The 22,205-nt window shown below is 54.6% G+C and overlaps 1 protein-coding gene across 1 annotated transcript in view; it reads left to right on the top strand.

Moving 5' to 3' along the window:
• The window catches only part of LOC307112511 (rho GTPase-activating protein 22-like), a gene marked incomplete at its 3' end in the record, with an annotated part of 47,976 nt that extends 30,184 nt beyond the window's left edge, over nt 1–17,792 (top strand). The window contains exons 2-4 of the mRNA XM_079793246.1: nt 13,453–13,652; nt 17,627–17,677; nt 17,769–17,792. Coding sequence (XP_079649372.1) covers nt 13,453–13,652; nt 17,627–17,677; nt 17,769–17,792 — 275 coding nt within the window. The remainder of the gene's footprint in view (nt 1–13,452; nt 13,653–17,626; nt 17,678–17,768) is intronic.
• Between the last annotated feature and the right edge of the window lie 4,413 nt (nt 17,793–22,205).

The following is a 22,205-nucleotide window of genomic DNA, read 5'->3' as shown; positions in this document are numbered from 1 at the left end:
AAGGAAGGAAGGAAGGAAGGAAAGAAGGAAGGAAGGAAGGAAGGAAGGAAGGAAGGAAGGAAGGAAGGAAGGAAGGAAGGAAGGAAGGGTCTACCTCTTTGGGGTGATCGATCTTGGGGCTCCTGGACTGAGAGGAGGCACTGGCCGGGCTGAGGGATCTCCCCCCAATGCATAAATTTCATGCACTGGGCCTCTAGTTTTAAAATAAAATTGACCTTTGCCATTAGGAGGCCCCTTCAGTGTGTGTATACTAGTGTGTGTGTGTGTGTGTGTGTGTGTGTGTGTGTGTGTGTGTGTGTGTGTGTGTGTCTATTTATTTCAGAAAGGAAGGGAGAAGGAGAGAGAGATAGAGACATCAATGATGAGAGAAAATCATTTATCGGCTGCCTCATGCATGCTTCCTACTAGGGATCAAGCCTGCAACCCAGGCATGTGTCCTGACTGGGAATGGAACCACAACCTCTCAGTTCATGGGTTAATGCTCAACCACTGAGCCACACCAGCCAGGTGAGGTCCCTTCTTTTAGAGGAAATTGTTAGGCTGATGAGCAAAGCTATGGCAGGGTTAGCTCTCTCCTTTAGCAGGAGTACCAGTGTCTTGTAAGCCTTGGTGATCGTGCAGAGCCTGGACAACACTTTGGGAATGGAGAGAGAAAGTCCTTTGACTTTCTTTTATGAGTGATAGAGAGTACTTCCAGTGGCCTTACTCTCTTAACTATACTATGATGAGGCATCATGTCCCATCTCAACAGATGTGGAAGGAGAATCATGGGTGCCCTGCCAACAAGTGGTGGAATTCATATTCATGTCTTTCTTACTCTGAGGCCCCTGACCTCTCTGCCTCACCCAGCACAGGGATTCATGATCGCCACAAACCACTGTGCACTGCCCCCATGTGTCTCAAATGGGTTTATTTCTGGGCGCTCTGTTCTGTTCCATTGATCTGTGGGCCACAGCTCACTTTTATGCCACATTTCTTCTTGATTTTCTCTTTTAAGAATCATCTATTAACTTTTCATTATGGAAGGTGTTCACAACATAGCTTAACTGGGACCAGCAATTACATAGTACTAATAATATGAATTCTGTGTATTGACCAAACCAAATTTGTAATAGAACTATATTGGGAGGCTGGGATGGGTGCTTGTGTGTGGTGGGGACAGGGGAGTGAAAGCAATAAAATCCTCACCTTCCATAATGAAAAGTTAACAGATGATTCTTAAAAGAGAAAATCAAGAAGAAATGTGGCATAAAAGTCAGCTGTGGCCCACAGATCAATGGAACAGAACAGAGAGCCCAGAAATAAACCCATGCAGTTAATTTATGACAACAGAGCCAGCAATATACAATGGGGAAAGGATAAATAGTGTTGGGAAAACTGGACAGCCACATGCAAGAGTGTGAAGCTGGATGCCTATCTTATCCCACGCACAAACATCAACTCAAATGATGAAAGATGTGAATGTAAGACCTGAAATCCTAGAAGAAAACATAGGGGATAAGCTCCTCGGCCTCAGTCTTAGTGATGATTTTTTGGATTTGACCAAAAGCAAAGGCAACAAAAGCAAAAATAAACAAGTGGGACTACTTCAAACTAAAAACCTGCTCAGCGAAGGAGGTCATCAACAAAATGAAAAGATAACCTACAGAGAACATATTTGCAAAGCATAGATTTGATAAGGGGTTAATATCCAAAATCTATAAAGAACTTCTACAATTCAATAACCCCCTCAAAAAATCCAATTTAAAAATGGACTGAAGAACTGAATAGACATTTTTTTTCAAAGAAAAAATACAGCCCTAACCCGTTTGGCTCAGTGGATAGAGCGTCGGCCTGTGGACTGTAGAGTCCCAGGTTCGATTCCAGTCAGGGGCATGTACCTTGGTTGCAGGCACATCCCCAGTAAGGGGTGTGCAAGAGGCAGCTGATCGATGTTTCTCTCTCATCGATGTTTCTAACTCTCTATCCCTCTCCCTTCCTCTCTGTAAAAATTCAATAAAATATATATATAAAAAAGAATTATATGCTGTATTTTTACAATAAAATAAACTAGAAAATATAAAATGTTATTAAGAAAATCATAAGTAAGAGAATACATTTACAGTACTTACTATACATATTTATTGAAAAAATCTGCATATAACTGGACCCATGCAGTTCAAGCCTGTGTTGTTCAAGGGTCTACTGTATACATATTACATAACATATATTTTTATATGTACAATGGCATATTATTCAACCATGAGGAAGAAGGAAGTCCTGCCATTTGTGGCCACATGGGTGGACCTTGGGGCATTGTGCTGAGTGAACGAGGCCAGGCAGAGAGACAAGTACTGCAGAGCATCCTCGCATGTGGGATCTAAAAAGAAAAGGCCAACTCACAGAGGCCGTGCGGAAACGGGGCCGCCACGGGCTGGGGTGGGGGACAGGGAGAGGTTGGTGTGAGGGTCCACGGGCTGGGGTGGGGGACAGGGAGAGGTTGGTGTGAGGGTCCACGGGCTGGGGTGGGGGACAGGGAGAGGTTGGTGTGAGGGTCCACGGGCTGGGGTGGGGGACAGGGAGAGGTTGGTGTGAGGGTCCACGGGCTGGGGGGGGGGGACAGGAAGAGGTTGGTGCGAGGGTCCACACTGTCAGCTGTAAGATGAGTGAGGTCTGAGGCTCCCATGGAGTACGCATGGTGACTATAGAGATAACACGGTATGGATCGTTGAACTTGGCTAAGAGAGCAGAACTTAAATGTTCACACCAAAAAAAAAGATAAATATGTGAAGATAATGGAATGATGGATGTGTTAATTAGTTAGGTGGAGGAATCAAAACGAAAAAAGATTAAGTAAATACTGTTTAGAAATGTAGAGATAAATACCAAAGGAGCCAACTAAAGTGGTTGGAAGTGGCTGCCTCTGGGGGTGGGGAATTAAGGGGTAGAAGGACAGGAGACTGCAGGTGTCACCCCAAGGCTTGAGATGTGGGGGAGGGGGGGACGCTAGTCTAGAGGTCATGTGACCTCATGCCAGTTCAAACGGGAGGGCTGTTCAGAGGAAGTTTCTGCTCTAAGGGCGCCCTGGGTTCACAGACCTTTAATTGCTTGGCTCCAAGTGGCGGACCTCGGGGTGTGCCCGTGCTGCCCGCCCGGGCTTGGCAGGTACTCCTGGCTCCCTAAGTCCTGAGGGAGGGACAGCAAGGGGAGGGTGCTTACTTTGGTGGAATAGCGCCTGGCTGTGCCTGAAATGCAGAGAGAGCCAGGGCTCGGAGAGTGGTCAGAGAGGCCTGCCAAGGCGGCGGTCCATGAGAACAGGTCACGGAGGGGGGAGCCAGGGTCTGGGCCGGAGCTCAGCCAGGGACTGGAGGTCTGACAGGCAGGAGCCTGTGGTGCAGAAGGAGGGCCAGGGAGACTCAGACAGGGGTCCCCTCGGCCAGGCCAGGCCCTGGCGCTGCTCTCAGAGCTGCCACCTTCCCCGAGGGCTGCAGCCTCCCTCCTGGACGCCGTCCACCACTGGCCAGCCTTCCACCTCACAGCCTCTCTCCTTTCTCCCTTCCAGAAGTTTGCTCAGGACCGAAATGACACTGCAGATGCCCTCAGATGAGCAAAGTGACTAGGATAAGTCCCAGGGACCTGGTCATAGGAATAATTCCTGATTTGGGTGTCTTTGAACAGCCGTGGCCTCAAAGAACATTGCAGCCTGATTTTTTCAATACCACTTATCCTAGCATTTTCATTGTTCACTCCTAATATTTTTCCTTTTTTTTCTTTTATTAATCTTTACCGAAGGATATTTATTCCACTGATTTTTTTAGAGAGAGTGGAAAGGATGGATGGATGGATGGGGAGAGAGAAAGAGAGAGAGAGAGAGAGAGAGAGAGAGAGAGAGAGAGAGAGAGAGAGAGATTGGTTGCCTACGCCCTGACTGGGCCGGGGATCGAACCTGCAACCCGGGTACATGCCCTTGACCGGGAATTGAACCCATGATCCTTGGTGAGAGGGCCAACGCTCCAACCACTGAGCACACCAGCCGGGGCTCCTACTTTTTAATTGTTTTTAATTGCAGCATAATTTACACAGAGTGAAGTGCACAGGTCACAGGTGCGCAGATGGATCAAGAGAAGGAGTGTTCCCTCCAACCCAGACGCTCCCTGCGTCTCTCCCAGTCCCTCCTCGCAACCGATGCCCTCTCCTAACCATCACCATGGAGCGCTGTGCGCCTGTTCTTAAACTTCATGTAAATGGAATAATCACAAGTGGGGACTCTCTCCTTCTAACGTTCTTCAGGGAAGGGAGGACCGTGGGAAGAGCGCTGGGAGTGGAGGCAGCATCAGGAAGACGCTCAGTCCCACTCCTAACAGGACTGGGAGCAGCTCAGCACAGTGCTCGGAGGTGTGAGAAGCTCCCCACCCACACCCACACCCCGCAGCCTGGCTGTGTCCGGAGGCCAGGGGGCCGGGCGTGTCACCGAGCAAACTGGGCCGCGTGCTGCGGGGTGTCTGTAGGAGCCATGCTGGGGTGTCTGTAGGAGCCATGCTGGGGTGTCTGTAGGAGCCATGCTGGGGTGTCTGTAGGAGCCATGCTGGGGTGTCTATAGGAGCCATAATGGGGTGTCTGTAGGAGCCATGCTGCGGGGTGTCTGCTGGGAGCCATGCTGGGGTGTCTGCTGGGAGCCATGCTGGGGTGTCTGTAGGAGCCATAATGGGGTGTCTGTAGGAGCCATAATGGGGTGTCTGTAGGAGCCATGCTGGGGTGTCTATAGGAGCCATAATGGGGTGTCTGTAGGAGCCATGCTGCGGGGTGTCTGCTGGGAGCCATGCTGGGGTGTCTGCTGGGAGCCATGCTGGGGTGTCTGTAGGAGCCATGCTGGGGTGTCTGTAGGAGCCATGCTGGGGTGTCTGTAGGAGCCATACTGGGGTGTCTGTAGGAGCCATGCTGGGGTGTCTGTAGGAGCCATTCTGGGGTGTCTGTAGGAGCCATACTGGGGTGTCTGTAGGAGCCATGCTGGGGTGTCTGCTGGGAGCCATGCTGGGGTGTCTGTAGGAGCCATGCTGGGGTGTCTGTAGGAGCCATACTGGGGTGTCTGTAGGAGCCATGCTGGGGTGTCTGTAGGAGCCATAATGGGGTGTCTGTAGGAGCCATAATGGGGTGTCTGTAGGAGCCATAATGGGGTGTCTGTTGGAGCCATGCTGGGGTGTCTGTAGGAGCCATGCTGCGGGGTGTCTGTAGGAGCCATAATGGGGTGTCTGTAGGAGCCATAATGGGGTGTCTGTAGGAGCCATAATGGGGTGTCTGTAGGAGCCATGCTGCGGGGTGTCTGCTGGGAGCCATGCTGGGGTGTCTGTAGGAGCCATGCTGGGGTGTCTGTAGGAGCCATGCTGGGGTGTCTGCTTCCTGGCCAGCACCTCTCCCACAGGCAGGTGTTCATACACTGTCGCCTGGCAGGAGCAGGGACAGAAGGTGGACTCTGCACCCACTCTGGCCTGCTTTGGCTTAGGTTTGTTCATCTGAAAGGCACCTGCCACACAGCAGGTGTGGGGAAGGCGAGGGGTCAGGATTAAATGGGTGGAGGAGGGTGGGCACCTCAACCAGGGGTGGCTGCAGGGCTGGCATTGGTGCCAGGTGCGTGGGCTCAGGCAGGCCCGGCCCCCTCCGCTGCTGATGCCGAGAACCCAGCGTGGGCCGCTGTGGTGTTGCAGCGCCACATTTCTGACAAAATCAGCAGCTCGAATGCCCCTCCGATGCCTTCTCCCCACGCATGAGGGTTAGACTCGTTTACTTAATCCCCACGCACTGACCAAGGTTTAACCGGAGCAGAGACACAGCTCGTGCCTGTGAACTCTGGGAGCCTGCTTCAGAGCAAACACAGCTCATGAAGCAACTCTACTGTGCCCCCCACAGCCCGGGGCAGGCCTGGCAAGGCCGACAACGCTGGGCACCCTCGATAATAAAAGCCCTAGCTCGGCACTCGTTCGCCGAACGCGAGACCAGCTCAGCATGTCCATGCCAGGCCACGTGGCTGTTCCACCCACCTCTTTGCCAGAGTGCTGCGTGCTCCAGCCCTCGACGCCTCTCCCGGGCCTCGCTGCCACGCTGGGGCCGCCACTGTGATGTCCCGTGACACCTGCCTGTGTACAGTCTCCTCTCATCTTCCAGAGACCAGACCCTTACTGAGAAAGAGAGCACCGCCACCCCATTTTTCAGATGAGGAGACCACGTCCCAGAGAGAAGTTACCAGCCGGGGGGGCCCGGCCAGGCGGCAGTGCAGGGATTTAAACCCCAGAGGCGCCTAACACGACTGGGTGCTTCCTCCTCATGCACCAGGCCCTGACAGCAACAGCGGGGAAGCCAGCGAGGGGGAAGCCTGCGACGAGGTCTGAGGCACATGCTCGTGCAGGACGTACTGGGAAACCGGGGTGGCTGCAATGCAGGAAGGCAGTGGGGGGACCAGGGGCATGGCGGGGCATGGGGGGCGGCTCAGCCCACATCAGGTAGGGCGTAAGCAGGGCAGTGAGACAGTGGCATGGCTGAACGGGCGCTAGAGTCCATGCTGGCTGCAGCACGGGCGGTGCGTGTGCAGGGGGTGGCCCTGCGGTAAGGGAGGGTGCGCGTCCAGCAGGTGTTGTGGGGGTGGTGCTTCCCACCTGCCACCCGCAGGGGCTTGAGGGGACCCCGGGCTCATCCTCGGAGCACAAGTGCTGAGAGCCCTCAGCGGCTGCCAGCCGGCTCCCCTGCCCGGGCACTGCGCCTGCCCCCTGACTGCCATCTGCCTGCAGCTGCCCAGCCTGGGCACCGGGAGGGAAGGAGGGCAGTTTGTGCCCTGGAGAGAGGCGCTGGAACCCAAGACTCCGCCCTCCTCCTGCCTCTTCTCCCAGATCCCCGCCGATGGGAACACGGAGTTGTCCCTGAGTTCACGGCGCCAGCACTCGGACACTCGGGACACAGGAGCGACCACGTCTGGCCAGAGGAGCTCCGGCTGGACTGCCGCCGAACTTCCTGGTGGGAAGTGGGGGTAAATGCTTGCCAAACAGGCCCGTCCTGGGCTGGACCGGGGTCGGAGGCGGCCTTGGGCTCCCCCAGGAAGGCAGCCGGGACCTGCCCAACTCCACCGAAGCATCAACAGCCTCAGTGATTACTCAGCCAAAGCAGAGCGTGTATCGATCCAAGCTAATGGCTCGTAGGCAGGCAGAAACAAAATCTATAACCGATATTGAATTACGTCAACTCACTGACCCGAGCTCCTAGTGAGTGGCCTGCTGGTCTGCCCCGGAGCCGAGGCCGCCCGCCTGGCCAGCTGCTCTGGACGAGGGACAAGTCCGGCCGAGTCCCGAGGAGGGAGCGGCTTCCCCATGCGCGAAGCGTTGCAGGCCAGGCAGCCCGCAGGGTCTGTGTTTGCTGCCATTCCTCGTGGAAACCTGGGGCTCCAAGAGGCTGAAAGGGCCTCAGCCTGCACACCATCAGCCCGTTTCGGGACCTCACGCAGCCTGTCGGCGGCGCCCACCTGGGGAAAGAGGAACCTGCCGTTCTGTGTTTCGGTCTCCTGCTGCCACTCCTCTGGGCACAGGCACGAACCAGTGATCTCGTGCCCTCTGACCCTCATCGTGTGGAGACAGGCCTGGGTCGGACAAGTCCTGGGGGCAGATTTCTTCCGAACCAAGATCCCTGCCGAGGTACAGAGTCCGTGGGTCAGGTTTTCCCCATCGTCTCTGAGCTGAGGATTCCTGCCTCGCGTTCACTGGAGACTCGCTATTGTGTGGCTCTGTGCGACATTCCAGGGTGCAGGGTGCGAGGGCGCCTTCCCGGGCCAGCACACAGATGGATGCAGCACGGCGGGGCTCCAGGTGAGCGCAGGTGAGCGCAGCCTCGCGGCCGCAGCCAGCCCCCTACTTCCGGAGCCTCAAACCCACAGCACGGGAAGAGCCGCACTGACACTTCAGGGGGAGCTGGGCTCCGGGCCGGCAGGCTCGCGGGTGCCGGCGTCCCGCGGGACGGCCACGCAGGGACCTGTTGCTGCTCGGAAAGAGTGAGGGCCACACAGGCCCTCAGAGGCCTCTAGTCATGCGACTTCACGCCACGGCGCTCAGCTAACGCTGTCTGCGCCTGATGGGGCACAGGCTTCCCGAGGAGCTGCGGCAGCGGAGACCCCGGGGGCGGGGGTGGGGGTCAGCCTCGGATAGTTAGCGGGAGTCCACCGGCTTGACTTTCTCAGAGAAACAGGCGTTCCTTGGTCTTGGGGGACAGCGTTAGGGTGTGGCTGTTCCGGGGCAGGGACCCGGTCCTGGCAGTCAGGGTTAAGAGCCGGAGCCAGGCTTCCTGGGTGTGCCGCCAGCTCTCGCCCTGAGGTCTTCCTGTAACCCCTCTCACCCACTGGCTCCCTCTTCTGCCCTAACCTTCCACAGTGTAGGAGGAAGCCCGTTTCCTCTCCCCAGCTGCGTTCTGAGCCTGGGGCCTGCAAATTAAACTTATAAAAGACAAAGTAACAGAAGGAAAGGCATCTAAATTTACTGGTAGTGTTTGGGGCGACTTCACAGAAAAGAGGTGAAGCCTCAAAGAGGCAGGCACAGCCAGGGTGGGGTGACGGGAACGTCGGGGAACAGGGGTTTGGTGATGCCTGCGATGCAGACTGAAGGCTGATGACAGGGACCGTCACACTGCGCGCTCCCTGGTGCAGGCGGGGAGGCGGCTTCTGAAGGGAAACTGATGCCCTGCTTTTAGGAAGGAGCAGGGGGCGAGAGTGTGTGTGCGGTGCCCCAGGGGCCTGCAGCTAAAATGATGTGCCAGTCGCTCTCATGGCGCACCCACTCTTCCACCCGCTCCAGCCTCACCACGCCGCCGGCCTCCCGCCTGGTCGGGCTGCTGCCTTCACGCCCCCATTTCCCCTTCTACTTGCTGGGATGAGTCTCCTGTATTGGGGTGTCTTTGTTCCCCTTTCACCTCTGCCAGGGCAGGGCTGTGCCTGCCACCCCATGCCAGTGCCAGCACAGTGTGGATGCACAGGAGGCCCGTGAGCTCCGTGACCAGATGAATGAATGCTGGATCCAGTCTACTCCGGGGGTGCACAGCGTGTGGACATGCAGGGCGAGTTGGGCCAGGAGGAGACCCAGAGCAGCCAATAAAAACAACTTGGGATGTCATATTTCATATCGATATTTTAAATCATTCAAATAACCATTATGAAAAAAAGTCAAGCTTTCTAGACTACCTTAGACTACTGTTTCAGAATTAGTACTTCTCACTTCTGGGGGAGCAGGCTGTGCGCTTGTCTTTCGTCCGCTAGGCCCTGACGTGGGGCCCATGAGGACGGCCTGGCTGGTTACCCCTCAGATGGGGGACCAACAAAGAACAGGTGACCCGTGAGCCAGAGAGCAGCTAAGTAACAAATTAAAGACCCCTCTGGAAGGCGGGTCCTCAGGAACATCAGGTAGTGGACCAGCCCGGGGCGCGCTGGGCTCCCCGGACACCGTGGGCCTGGCTACCCCCCCGCCCCCAGCCCGTGGCTGCAAATCGCATTAACTTGATGAAACCATTTGTCCAGCCCCCTCCAGTGCCCCTTCCATTACCTCACCTCTCTCTTCTCAATCAATCTCCCAGCCTCCGTGCTTACCCTTTAAATCAATTCAGCTCTGAGAGCCCTCTCGCTGCTCCCCCCGCCGGCTTTAACATCCCATTGATTTGATAAATCAGTTGCCTTGAGCCCCTACGCAGCCACTCTGCTCGCCCTGGGCCTGCAGCACTTACAGCGCTGCCCAGGGGAACAGCCTGGCTGGCTGCAGGCCCGCCCCTGAGCGGCGGCCAGGCGCCCCGGTGGCTCCCCAAGGCCCCAGTGGCTCCCCAAGGCTGTTGTTGCAGGGCCTGCTCTAAAGGCCATAGGCGGTGTGGGAGGTGGGGTTCTCCGAAGAAGACCCTGGGTGAGGATACCAGTGAGGGGCGGGGGAGCGGGGAGCAGTACAGAAGGTGAGGGCCAAGCTGGGTGCAAAGCCCAGCAAAGGGAGGTCTCGCCCCGAACCCCGGGGGCTCTGACGTGTGACATCTGCCTCTTCACCCCTGAGTGGCTTCCCACGAGACCCCGGGCTGCAGGGGCTTCGGGCTCCCACACCCAGGAGCTGAGGCCAGGGCTGAGGGGGTGGGGAGTGGGGGGTGGGGGGCATAACCTAGGTTCTCCCAGTGCCTGCCCAAGGTGTGCTCCAGGAGCCAAGGGGCCTACAAACGCAGGCGACCTGCAGGGCTGCAGGTACAGCCACCAGGGGGAGCCATCCCCAGTGTAGGGCGGGTCGGGGTGGGGCAAGAGCGCTGGGGAGACCGACTGCTCACCCTCACTGAGCCCGCCTTCCTCCAGCAGTGGCAGGGGCTCCAGAGAGGGCCCCCTGACCTGGCCCCCCAGAGGGCCACACTGGCCTGGGCCCCGCTTCCACGAAGCGCCATCTGTCCAGCCCGGAGTCCAGCAGGCGGAGGCGAGGCCTCTGGTTAGTGAGTGGCCACCGCCTCCTGTGGTGCTCGTCGCAGGTTATTATCCATAAACATTTATCAGACGTGGTGTTTCAATTGCTATTTTAGATTCCCCAAGGGGCCCCTCCCCTCCGTTCCATTCAGCGTTCTTTAATTCCGTATGCATCCCTGCATCCTTTCCCGGCACGGAGCGCACTGTGCGCGGCCACCGCCCCTGGGGGCATCACCACCCGGACAGGCGCTCACGTTCCTTCCACAGGAACCGCGCAGTGCTGTCTTCTGTTTGGATGCCGTGTTTTCCTTCCCTTTTCATACAGTTTTTGTTTCATGTTATTGTGCTGTAGCTTGCTTTCCAGAGTACAATTTAAGTAAATGTTAAAGCAGAAAACCAGAGGTGGGAGAGTTGCAGGTACAGCTTTAAAAGGGTGGTCAAGCCCGCCCAAGTGGCTCAGTGGGTTGAGCACTGTCCTGTGTACCCAAGGGCACGTACCTGGGTTGCAAGTTCAATCCCCACTTGGGGCATGATCTCTCTTTGTCTCTCTCTCTCTCTCTCAGCATGTCCTTGGGTGAGAATGTTAAAAATAATAATAATAAAAATAAAATTAAATACCAAGTATTTTTTCTAAAGGGTGATCAAGAGAATGAGGGCCTGAGAGGAGGCCCTGCAGAGACAGGACGGCGGGGCAGGGCCAGGTGGCGAGCGTGTGGCTGGCCCTGAGGGCTGCGGAGACCAGTGTGGCCAGGACTGGGGAGCACAGGAGGTCAAGCGGCCCCGTGCCTGGTCTGAGGACCTTGCGGCTGTCGTGATGGCCCCATTATCCACAGAGCGAGAAGGGGAGTCTGCAGAGCAGTTGTGGGGAGAAACATGGCCTCACTCTCACCTGTAAGAACTCTCTCTGGCTGCCCAGTTAAGAGGCTTAGACAGATGTCGGAGTGGAGACTGGGGGAGGGGCTACAGCAGTAATTCAGAGGCCAGCCTGAAGGTCGTGGTCTCACTGACAGGTGGGGAGAAGGTTTCAGGGTGGAATGTGCATTGGAGGTGCTCAGGGGGGTATTCATGGACATGTGGGTCTCGGGTTCAGGGTTGAGCCTTCTGCACATCCATGGTGTGTAGATCCATGAGACAGAAGGTCACTGAGACAGCGAGTGTGGATAGAAATGGGGCCCAAGGACTATCCTTAGACATGCACGCCAAGAGGTGGGCAAGATGAGGGCATTGAGAGTGATGACCAGTGAAGGAGGGGAGAGGAGGGAGATCTTGGAACCCCAGGGTAGAAACGATACTGGAGGAGGAAGGCCAACTCGGTCAAGTGCTGCAAGGGGTCAAGGAATGGGAGAACTGACGTGACCCTTGGATTGATCAGTATGAGGGTTATTGGTGACCTTGATGAGAGCAGTTTGGGTGGAACAGGTAGGGAAAGCCTGACGGGGTGGGGTCAAAAGAGAACAGGAAGCAGTCAGAGATGATGAAGGAGTTCTGGAGGTAGATGATGGTCATGGTTACCTAGCAGTGTGAATGTACCAAATGCCACTGAACTCTACACTTAACAATGGTACCGTGAGGTATATTTTACTACCAAATAAGAGAATAGGAGAGGAATTGCAGAAGAGAGTAAAGATGCCTCTTCTGAAGTGTTTGTTAAAAAGGGGAGTTGAGCCCTAACTGGTTTGGCTCAGTGGACAGAGCGTCGGCCTGCGGATTCAAGGGTCCCAGGTTTGATTCCGGTCAAGGGCATGTACCTTGGTTGCCCTCCATCTCACTTGGATGCAATCCCTGCTGGTTTTTATAGACAGATATTATGGGGACTCCTCTTCCTGGCACCAGAGGCCTGGGCTGGAGGCCTGGTGTGAGACTGGGACTTCTTGTTCCTCAGGGCTGAATTCTGCAGACAAGATCCCCTCCCAATTTTTAATCACCACTCTGTAGTATGAGACCTGCCATTCCATGTCTCTGCCCTTCCTACCCGTCTCCATGCGGCTTCTTCTCCTGTTTTATTATGTTTTTAATCATCTCCCAAGGACATGCTTTTGTCAAATTTTTTTTTTTTTTGAGAGAGAAACATTGATGTGAGAGTGAAACATTGATTGATCGGTTGCCTCCCACACTGACCTGGCCAATGATTGAACCTGGATATGTGCCCTGACCAGGAATTGAGCCTGCCACCTTTTGGTGTCCAGGATGATGCTCCAACCAACTGAGCTGCACCAGCCAGGGCTGCGGCTTCTTTATATCCTTAGTTTGGCTCAGGCGTCCTCAAACTACGGCCTGCGGGCCACATGCCGGTGTTTTTGCCATTTTGTTTTTTTACTTCAAAATAAGATATGTGCAGTGTGCATAGGAATTTGTTCACAGTGTTTTTTTAAACTATAGTCCGGCCCTCCAACTGTCTGAGGGACAGTGAACTGGCCCCCTGTTTAAAAAGTTTGAGGACCCCTGGTTTGGCTGGTCTTCAGGTGGCTCGCAATGGTAGTTGTTGCATAAATCAGTTGTGATTTTGACATGGTTGTGGGAGAAGGCAAGCGCATATCTACCTATTTCACCATCTTGACCAGAAACCTCATGTCTCTTATTTCACTGCTTAACCCCAGCACCTGGAACAGTGACTGGCATACAGTAGGTACTCAATAAATAGTTGAGTAAATGAATGAACCATTGAACAAATGGAAGGATGGCTATGTGGGTCCATGGGCGGGTGTGTGGGTGCATGGACAGATGCATGGGACAGATGTATGGATAGATGAGAAGGCTGGGGAAATAGAGGACGTAGGACCCCAGAGATGAACCAAAACTAACCAGGCGGGCGAGCCGGGCACCTGCCTCAGGTAGGTAACCTTGGGATGTTGCTGCTCAGGTGCTCCAGCCCGTGTCCCTCTGAAGCCGAGCAGGAAATGGGCCAAGTGTGGTCAAGCCCTGGAGCCCTGAGCTCCCGTGTCCCAGCCACAGGGCAGCTGGGAGCCAGGGTGGGGCAGGGACTGAAACAGGCATCATCCTGCCCACTCACTTGGTGTGTTCTCGGCTTGCAGCTCGCTCCAAAAGCCTGGTGATGGGGGAGCCGAGCCAGAGCCCCGGGCAGCCCCCCGGCCCCTGCGGGCAGGGCCCCGTGCTGAAGGCGGGCTGGCTGAAGAAGCAGAGGAGCATCATGAAGAACTGGCAGCAGCGCTGGTTCGTGCTGCGCGGGGACCAGCTGTTCTACTACAAGGACAAAGATGAGGCCAAGCCCCAGGTGAGCGCGCATGCTCTTTGTCGGGCACAGATCGCGGTGGGGCTCCAGGGAGGGTTGACCACGCCCAGGAGAGGGGGGGCAGAGACCCTCCTGTCGGGACCTGCACCCCGCAAGCCCCCAAGCCACCACTTTCACTCAGAGTGACACTCCACCAGGACTCCCCGCGTGTTTATCCCCAGCCCGCGCTCCGGGCGCCACAGCCATGTCACTGAGCCCCCCACAGCTTGTTTCCTGCCGGTGCTGACAGCAGCGTGCACAGCGGGAGGAGCAAGTCCTGGCTGTGCTTTTTGACTTCGTGTTTCCAAGGAGACACAGGCGCCCACATTTTACTACTTTTGTTGTCCAGGGAAGTGGGCACCCACCCAACCTGCCCTCCACCTGAGATGCAGCTCCGGGGACGCCTCTGTTCATGCCCCTGCCAGGCAGCGGCTCTTGTGTTTTCCGCCAGAACCCTAAGACCCACGGGCGGGGACGGGGTTAGCAGTGCGCCTTTCCCCGGTGACGCTCATTCACCCCCAGTGCAGCCCAGTGACTGTTGGACCGCACACAGGTCACAGCGAAGGGCTGCCATCCGAGGCCGCCAGGCTCCCAGGGCTCAGCCATCTAGTGCTCATATGGGACTCAGAGAGAGAAAGGACATCTGGGGGAGACCCTGATTTCTCTGGGGCAAATGGGGAAGGGGATGTGAAGGACTTGTCCCAAAGGATGCCCCTAGTCAGGGCTCCAGGATGGAAAGAAAAGGGAGATCCTATATCGGGGCTGGGAGTCAGAGCCTTGGTGGCGGGAACCCCCATGCATCTCAGCAGCTCCCACTGTGTGGGTGGGTCTGGGAGGCAGGGGGTGCTCAGTGATGGGCAGGGTGGGAGGAGGTACTGGGCGCAGCATGGCATCACAGCATCGCGGCGAGAAATGCCTCCTTCCCCCTCTTTTACCTCCCTGAGTACACCAGTGGGGAAGTGTCACTTGGGGCGAGCAGGCCTTTAACACTTCCCCAACCCCTGAGGTCCTCCCTTGAAAAGATGGGGGGTGGGGGAGCAGGCCTTTCTCAGAGCCTCCAGTGCAATGACTAGCTGCTCATTAATCATCGCTGTCTTCACTGTGTATTCTAACGGTTAACTTCTGTTCATGGAAAGGAATGCTGGTTTCCATTCATGAGAGTGACATCATGATTTTTTAATATGTCCAACTGAAAATTAAAATGTGTTGCACATCAATGTGAATATAGTTAATGCGCTGAACTATACACTTAAAATGGTTAAAATGGTAAATTATGTTATGTGTGCTTTGTCACAATAAAAAGTGAGACAGCTTAAGGAAAATTTTTACAAAAATTACAGTAGAGACTAGTGACCTAGTGCACAAAATTCGTGCACATTAAAAGGGAATTAGAGGAAATATTTTAATATTGCTCTTTGCCCTTTCTCTATAATAGAAGTGTCAGAGATGAAAGAAAATTAGTAAAATGTATATGAAAACCTTCCTCCTGTCAGAGTCTGGGGCGCACCATGGGAACCAGAGTCAAGTCCCCACCCACCCACATGCGCCTCGAAATCGCACGAGAACCAGACCCAGCTGGCCCCATCCCCATTGGGCTAGATCCAGACCTGGCCGACCCCACCCCCGTCAAGCCCTGCCAGGTGGGGAGCGTGGCCTCAGGTCGCCTAGCCCGGCACCAGGGCGGGGGGCGCAGCCTGAGGTACCCCGTCAAGCCCTGCCAGGCGGGGGGGCACAACCTCAGGTCCCCCAGCACAGTGCCGGGTCAGGGTGAGTGTCCTGGGGTCCCCTGGCCTGGGCTGGGGCAGAGGGCATGCCTTGAGATCCCTGTCAAGCCCCGCCAGGCAGGGGGCATGGCCTGAGGTCCCCTGTCAAGCCCCGCATGTTGGGGGCACAGCCTCAGGTCCCTTGTCAAATCCTGAGGTCCCCCAGCCCAGCACCAGGGCAGGGGCCATGGCCTGAGGTCCCCCGGCCCGACACTGGGGCGGGGGATGCAGCCTGAGGTCCCTCATCAAGCCCCACCTGGCGGGGGTCGCAGCCTCAGGTCCCTGCTGATTGCTTGTTAAGGCTCGTTATGGGAACTCGGCCTCCGTTATGGGCAAAGCCATCTTGTGTTACGGAATTTCTGCCTCTGCTGTGGGCACAGCCATCTTGTTACAGCGTGATGGTCAATTTGCATATTCCCTCTTTATTAGATAGGATAAGAGGTGGGTATGACAAAAATCAGGAAGGCAGATCTGAACTAAGGGTTAGGGAACCCTGGCCCTGTACAGCCTCTCTGTTCTGTGGGAAACAAAGACAAGTCCCAGAGTGTCTGATGGATCGAAAAGGACTTTAGTCAGAGAGGCCCTGGCTGGTTTGGCTCAGTGGATAGAGCGTCGGCCTGTGGACTGAAGGGTCCTAGGTTCAATTCCTGTCAAGGGCACATGCGGACTCAATCCCCAGTAGGGGGTGTGCAGGAGGCAGCCAGTCAATGATTCTCTCTCATCATTGATGTTTCTATCTCTCTCTCCCTCTCCCTTCCTCTCTGAAATCAATAAAAAATATATATTAAAAAAAAAAAAAAGAGTCAGAGAGATCTGAATTTGTATGACTTGGGACAAATCACTTAATTTAATTTTACTTTGGTTTTATTATTGCTAAAGTGGAGACATCATTACCAGTGTCACAGAGATCACTAAGGATTATACTGTAAAAACTAGAGGCAAGGTGCACAAAATTCATGCACAGGGCTGGGGGGGGGTGTCCCTCAGCCCACCTGCACCCTCTGCAATCAGAACCGCTCAGGTAGGGTCCCTAGGCCTGGCCAGTGATCAGAGCCTATAGGGACTTTTCTTCTCCCAGCTGCCAGCAGCTCGCCCCGCCCCCACCGCTGCCACTGCTTGCCATCTGTGTGGTGCTCCCCCCCACACCCCACCACAGGTCACCTCCCTCTGCAGGTGACATGCGTGGGGTGGGATCACTTGGCTGGCCTGGGCCTCCCTCTGTGGGGCGATCGCTGGTCGGCCCCACACATCTGCCACAGCGTCGCTGGCCCGTGGCCTGGGCCTCCCTCTTTGAGGCAATTGATCATGGGGCTCCACAATCGATGGCTCCACAGAGCAAGGCCCCACCCACCCACCACAGCGCTGCCAGCCGGGTGGACTGGGCCTCCCTCTGCGGGGCGATTGTGGGGTGATGGCAGGGCCCCCTGACCAATTGCATCACACTTGCCTTGGCTGGCCTGGCGCCAGTGCGTGTCATAGCATGGTGGTCCAGAAGGTCGTCCAGATGGTCATTCTGCTGTTCGGTCGTTCCGTCGATTTGCATATTGTGTTTTTATTATTAAGGATATGTGTGGGTGAGGAACAACCTTCCCTCTACCCTCAGGTTCCTCTGGCTGGTCTAATAATCAGTAGACATGAGACAGATTAGCAAGGAAAAATAACCAAATTCAGTGCATACATATGGACAGGAGCCTGTGCACATGAGAGGTTCCGAGACAGAAAGGAGAACTGAGGCGCAGGAACACCCTGAGCTGGGGGTTAGGGGACCACCTTGGGGCTTCACAGGTCCGTGCAGGATGCTGAGAAGAGCAGATGCTTCCTCAACAAAAGCTGGCCTGCCGCAGAGGTGGGTCAAAGGTTATTGCTGATCATCTCTTATGAGCAAGGCCCTAATTCAGTTCTCCCAGGCAGGGGAGGGGTGGGGGCAGAAGTTTCTCCTCAGCCTGCGGCTAAGGTGGCCGTCAGCTCAAAACAATCATGTACCACAGAGGCACATGTTGGGGCGACTGGTTCTGGACCCCACATATCATTACCAAGCACTAATCCTGGCACCCGGGGTCCTCAGGTCTGGGTACTCTCCCGCTCCCTGTGTCCCTCCTTTGCTTTGCTTTGCTCCTTTCCCCTGGCCCTGCCTTGGGCCTGCTCCCCAGGGCGGGCACCACACCTCTGGCTCGCCCACCACCGTTCTCCTTCTGACCTCTGCTCTCCGTGTAGAAGGTCAGCCTGGGCCCTCAGCGGCATCCTGGCTTTCCTGGCTGGCCTACGGTGACATATCGCTCTGATGACTGTAGCCAACATCAGGGTTCCCTGCCTCTCAGAGCCCTGCCTGTGACCCCTCCTCTCTGCCCTCTCCCAGCCAGCTCACGGTGCCATCGCCTGAGCACTGCCCGTTGTGCCGGGCACACGGAGCTCACCCAGCCTGCTCAGGACCCGCCACCGTCTGCCCCCACTCTCGTGCCGCTCTGAGCGGCTGTCTCCCAGCAGACGTGACTCATTTCGCTCTGACAGTAGGACCTCACACACGCCTGCCTGCGGGCAAAGTAGCCCACAGATTTCCATGTAATTGCATGAGTTACGTGTAATGGGCTAATTCTCAATATCTGGTTCCTGGAACAACGTGTCCTGTTCACTGTTTACAGTGACAGAGAGCCCAGGCGGGGAGCCCTCCGGCAGACGGCTGTCATCTGTTGGGCAGACGTAATTGCCCGAATACGCTGGACGCTGCCCAGAGCACATGCCACGCGATGAGGATCACGCTCGGTGCACGCTCCTGCTCTCTCTCAGCCTGTGCCTTCCCCCGCCCTCCCCGGAGGGTCAGTGGGCACAGTGGGCATAGATGGGAGGAGAGGAAGGGGCTCGCACACCTCAGAGGGAAGACGAGGCAAAGTGCTGTAAAGCAGAGCCCGCACGCGTGCCCTGTCCTTCCAGCTCTTCCCAGTACGTGTCCCTGGCAGTTTCCACAGACAGACTCAGTGTCGTTCACAGAGATTCCAGACTTTTTCATCTCAGTGGTTTTAGCTTCTGCTTGGAATGTCTCCCGGGCCATGAAAACCCCGGCCACATTCTGGTTAATTGGCCAGGTCCACTTCCCCGGACGCGGACTCACAAGTGCGTGCAGTTACCCTAGTTCTCTGTGAGTGGCTTTCTCAGCTTTGAGTAGAAACGGAAAGTTTAACTTCTAAAACATAACATGGAAAAAAGTAACAAATTAAATGTGACCAGTTCAACAATGGGCAGAAATAGAGGAAAGAAACATAAAAAGAGGGAACAGTAAATAGAAAATGAAAAATAAATAAATTAGATAGCACGGACTAGGTATAAACATTTCAGTTTTCATAATAAATGTGATTAGGTCAGATTCATCTATTTCTTAAAAGATTGAAAGTGGAAAAAGAGCAATCCCTGGCTGGTAGGTAGCTCAGTTAGTTACAGCGTTGTCCCGATACACCAAGGTGGCAGGTTTAATCCCCAGTCAGGGCACATGCAAGAATCAACCAATCCTATAAAATAAAAGGCTAATATGCAAATTGACCGAACGGCGGAATGACCGGTCACTATGATGTGCACTGACCACCAGGGGGCAGACGCTCAATGCAGGAGCTGCCCACTGGTGGTCAATGCAGAGCGCCGCTCAGCCAGAAGGCCTGAGCCAGGCTCATGGCTGGCAAGCATAGCAGCCTTGGTGGGAGCCTCTCCCACCTCCGCAACAGTGCTAAGGATGCCCGACTGACAGTTTAGGCCTGATCTACACAGAGAGTGGGCCTAATCCGCCAGTCAGACATTCCCTGAGGGCTCCCAGACTGCAAGAGGGTGCAGGCCGGGCTGAGTGCCTCCCCCCCAGTGCACAAATTTTGTGCACCAGGCCTCTAGCGGATACATAAATAAGTTGAACAGGTGGAGCTCTCTCTCTCTCTCTCTCTCTCTCTCTCTCTCTCTCTCTCACCTTCCTTCTCTCCCTTCCTTTCTCTCTAAAAATCAATAAATTTTTTTTAAAAAGAGAGACCAATAAACAAAAAGGTTTAAAAACAAAACAATGGGAAAAAGATAAGCCAGAAATTTAAGCAAAAAGAAAGTAGATTTAGCAACATCGAAATCAAATAAAAATAGAGTTCAAAGTGGTAAGAACAAAAGGGAACCATGAGAAATATTTCAAAATTAGATAAGTAACAAGCTACCAAGGAAATAGAGCAGCTGTGAACTTGTACACTCTTAATATATCGCTTTAAAGGATTTACAAACAAAGCAAAACAATAGCCAAAGTTCTCCATCTTTTTCAAAATACTTTTTTTCGAAAAATGAAATCATGGAGACACATTCACTGACAATAGTGCAAAAGAAAGAAAGGCTTTGAAATCAAAAACAAAATGGTAGTGAACGAGGGTGTGTGTGCCAGAGAGAGGGAGAAATCTATTCAAGTGAATAGAACACACACCGTCAGTGCTTCCTTCATTTATAAGAAAATCAAAACTTAAATTCAAACTTCTGGTGGAGAATGACAGGTTTAAAACCCCGACCCTCCAGTGAAGAGACATGCTTGACGGGCAGCACCCCTGGTGGGAGGGACGGGAGGGCAACGCTGAGCAGCGGGGAGCTGAAAACAGGTGCACAGAGGACACTGATCATCAGACCCCACAGAAGTTCCCAGCCAGCACCGGAGAGCACCCCTCTGACTGCTCTGCGAACAGCACCCCCAGCAAAGACTCGGCCATGGCAGGACCAGGCATCTCTGGAAATGAGGGCAAAAGAGGACCTACACACAGGAGAACTGGTTGGAAGTCCGTTTAAAAAGCAATTCGAGGAAACCCACTGTTTTCCATAGTGGAGCAGCCATTATGGAAACTGTGGAGTCTCCTCAAGAAATTAAAGATGGAACTGCCACTTGACCCAGCGATCCCATTTCTAGGAAGATATCCTCCTAAGAAACCCGAAACACCAACCAGAAAGAATGTGTGCACCCTTATGTTCATAGCAGTACAGTTTACAATAGCTAAGATCTGGAAGCAGCCCAAGTGCCCATCAGTAGATGAGTGGATAAAAAGCTGTGGTACATTCACACCATGGAAAACTACGCAGCAGTAAAGAAGAAGGATCTCTTACCCTTTGAGACAGCATGGAGGACCTGGAGAGTATTATGCTAGGTGAAATAAGTCAGTCAGAGAAAGACAAGTATCACATGATCTCACTCACAGGTGGAATCTAATGAACAAAATAAACTGAGGAACAAAATAGAACCAGAGACATAGAAGAGGGAACAGACTGTGGAATCTCAGGGAAGGCGGGGATGGAGGACAGGTGGAGAGGGATTAACCAGGGAATTACGTATGCATATATGCATCGCCCTTGGACACAGACAATAGTGTGGTGAAGGCTTGGGAGGGGTGGGTGCGGGGTGGAGAGGGTCAGTGGGGGAAAAAGGCTGGGACATCTGTAATACTTTCTACAATAAAGATAATTTTTTTTAAAAAAAGCAATTCAATCCCAGATGTTCTGAACAACCTAATACAAAGCTGTGACCGCCACCCCCCTCCCCGGGCGTGACACGGGGGTTGTTCCCTGGGAGACAGGAGAGGCACTCCAGCGAGGGCGCTGGCCCAGCTGCTGGGCCTGGGACTGCCCTGCCAGCAGCAGGTGAGGCAGTCGACTTCCTTCCCAGCCTCCATCCCACGTTCGCTCCAGGCCCCAGCGTCTGAACCACCCTCAGGAAGGAAACGAAGGATTTTCACTGGAGAATCTAACAGGCCAAGAAGAAAAAACAAACTATACGGGCAGCAGGGTCCCCAGTGAAACAGCCAGGCCTGCGTGTGCCGCCTCTGTGCACGCAGCGTGCGCTCCGCGGCTGGAGAGCCGTTCCCTGGAGCAGCTCCAGGTCACCAGACATTTAAGAAATGAATCTCAGAGAAAGACGACAAACGCAGGGGAGAGAAAAAGCAAGTTGGAGGCAACGGAAACTATGCAGGGCGAGAAAGCGAACTTGAACATCTCCAGGGCGAGACCATGAAAGTGGACACTCAGAACACAAGCAGCTCGGGGCCCTCAGAAGTTAGACGCTGTCAGGGTCGCCGAAGGAGGAGCGCGTGAAAGGGTGAAGAATTAGGAACGTATCAGGTCGTCTGGATCCCAGATGGCTGAGCCCCACAGTGGCAGTCGGAGGTTTGGAAGGACTAGGCGGGCTTTTTCTGGGCAGAGAACTCTCTGTGCAGAGGTGGATTCTGGGAAACTCCGGAGGGGAGAGGAAATGGTCTTAGCGGGTGGAATGTGGTCTGAGTGCCTGAAGGTCAGTGCCCAGGAGAGGGGTGTCGATTAAATTCTTTGATCGGACCTAACAGATACCCACTCAGAAACAAAAACTCCAGGGCGTGGGTGAGAAGCGTGACAGGACCCCCCGGACAGAGGAGAGCTCAGAGGGAAGGAGGACCAGGGTGTGACCAGAGGGAGTCCCAGGAAGAGAAGAGAGGAGCTGAGTGATCGGCTCCCGTAGGTTAAGCCCCCCGGACGGGATGGCAGAGCAGGGGCCACGGTCACCAACTCCAGGAGGTTCAGGAAGTCGGGAAGGGGTTGGGGCGGCGGCAGGGCAGGGGTAAACAAAACAGATTCCAGCCTTCCCTTCTGGGAGTTCCATAGAAATGCCTGGAATTTTAAATCAAGACACAGTAATGCAAGTACGTTATTTAGAAATAAGCATAAGAAAAGGAGGAAAAGAGCACCTGAAGAGCTGAAAGTGGTGGGGGAGGAGCCGCTGCCTAGAGCAGGCCTCCGGCAGCCGCCTCAGTCCTCAGCCTGCGTTTAGGATATA

This window comes from Cnephaeus nilssonii (genome assembly GCF_951640355.1).
Source record: "Cnephaeus nilssonii genome assembly, chromosome: 16".
Lineage (NCBI taxonomy): Eukaryota > Metazoa > Chordata > Mammalia > Chiroptera > Vespertilionidae > Cnephaeus > Cnephaeus nilssonii.
This window is presented reverse-complemented; position numbering and strand designations above follow the sequence as displayed.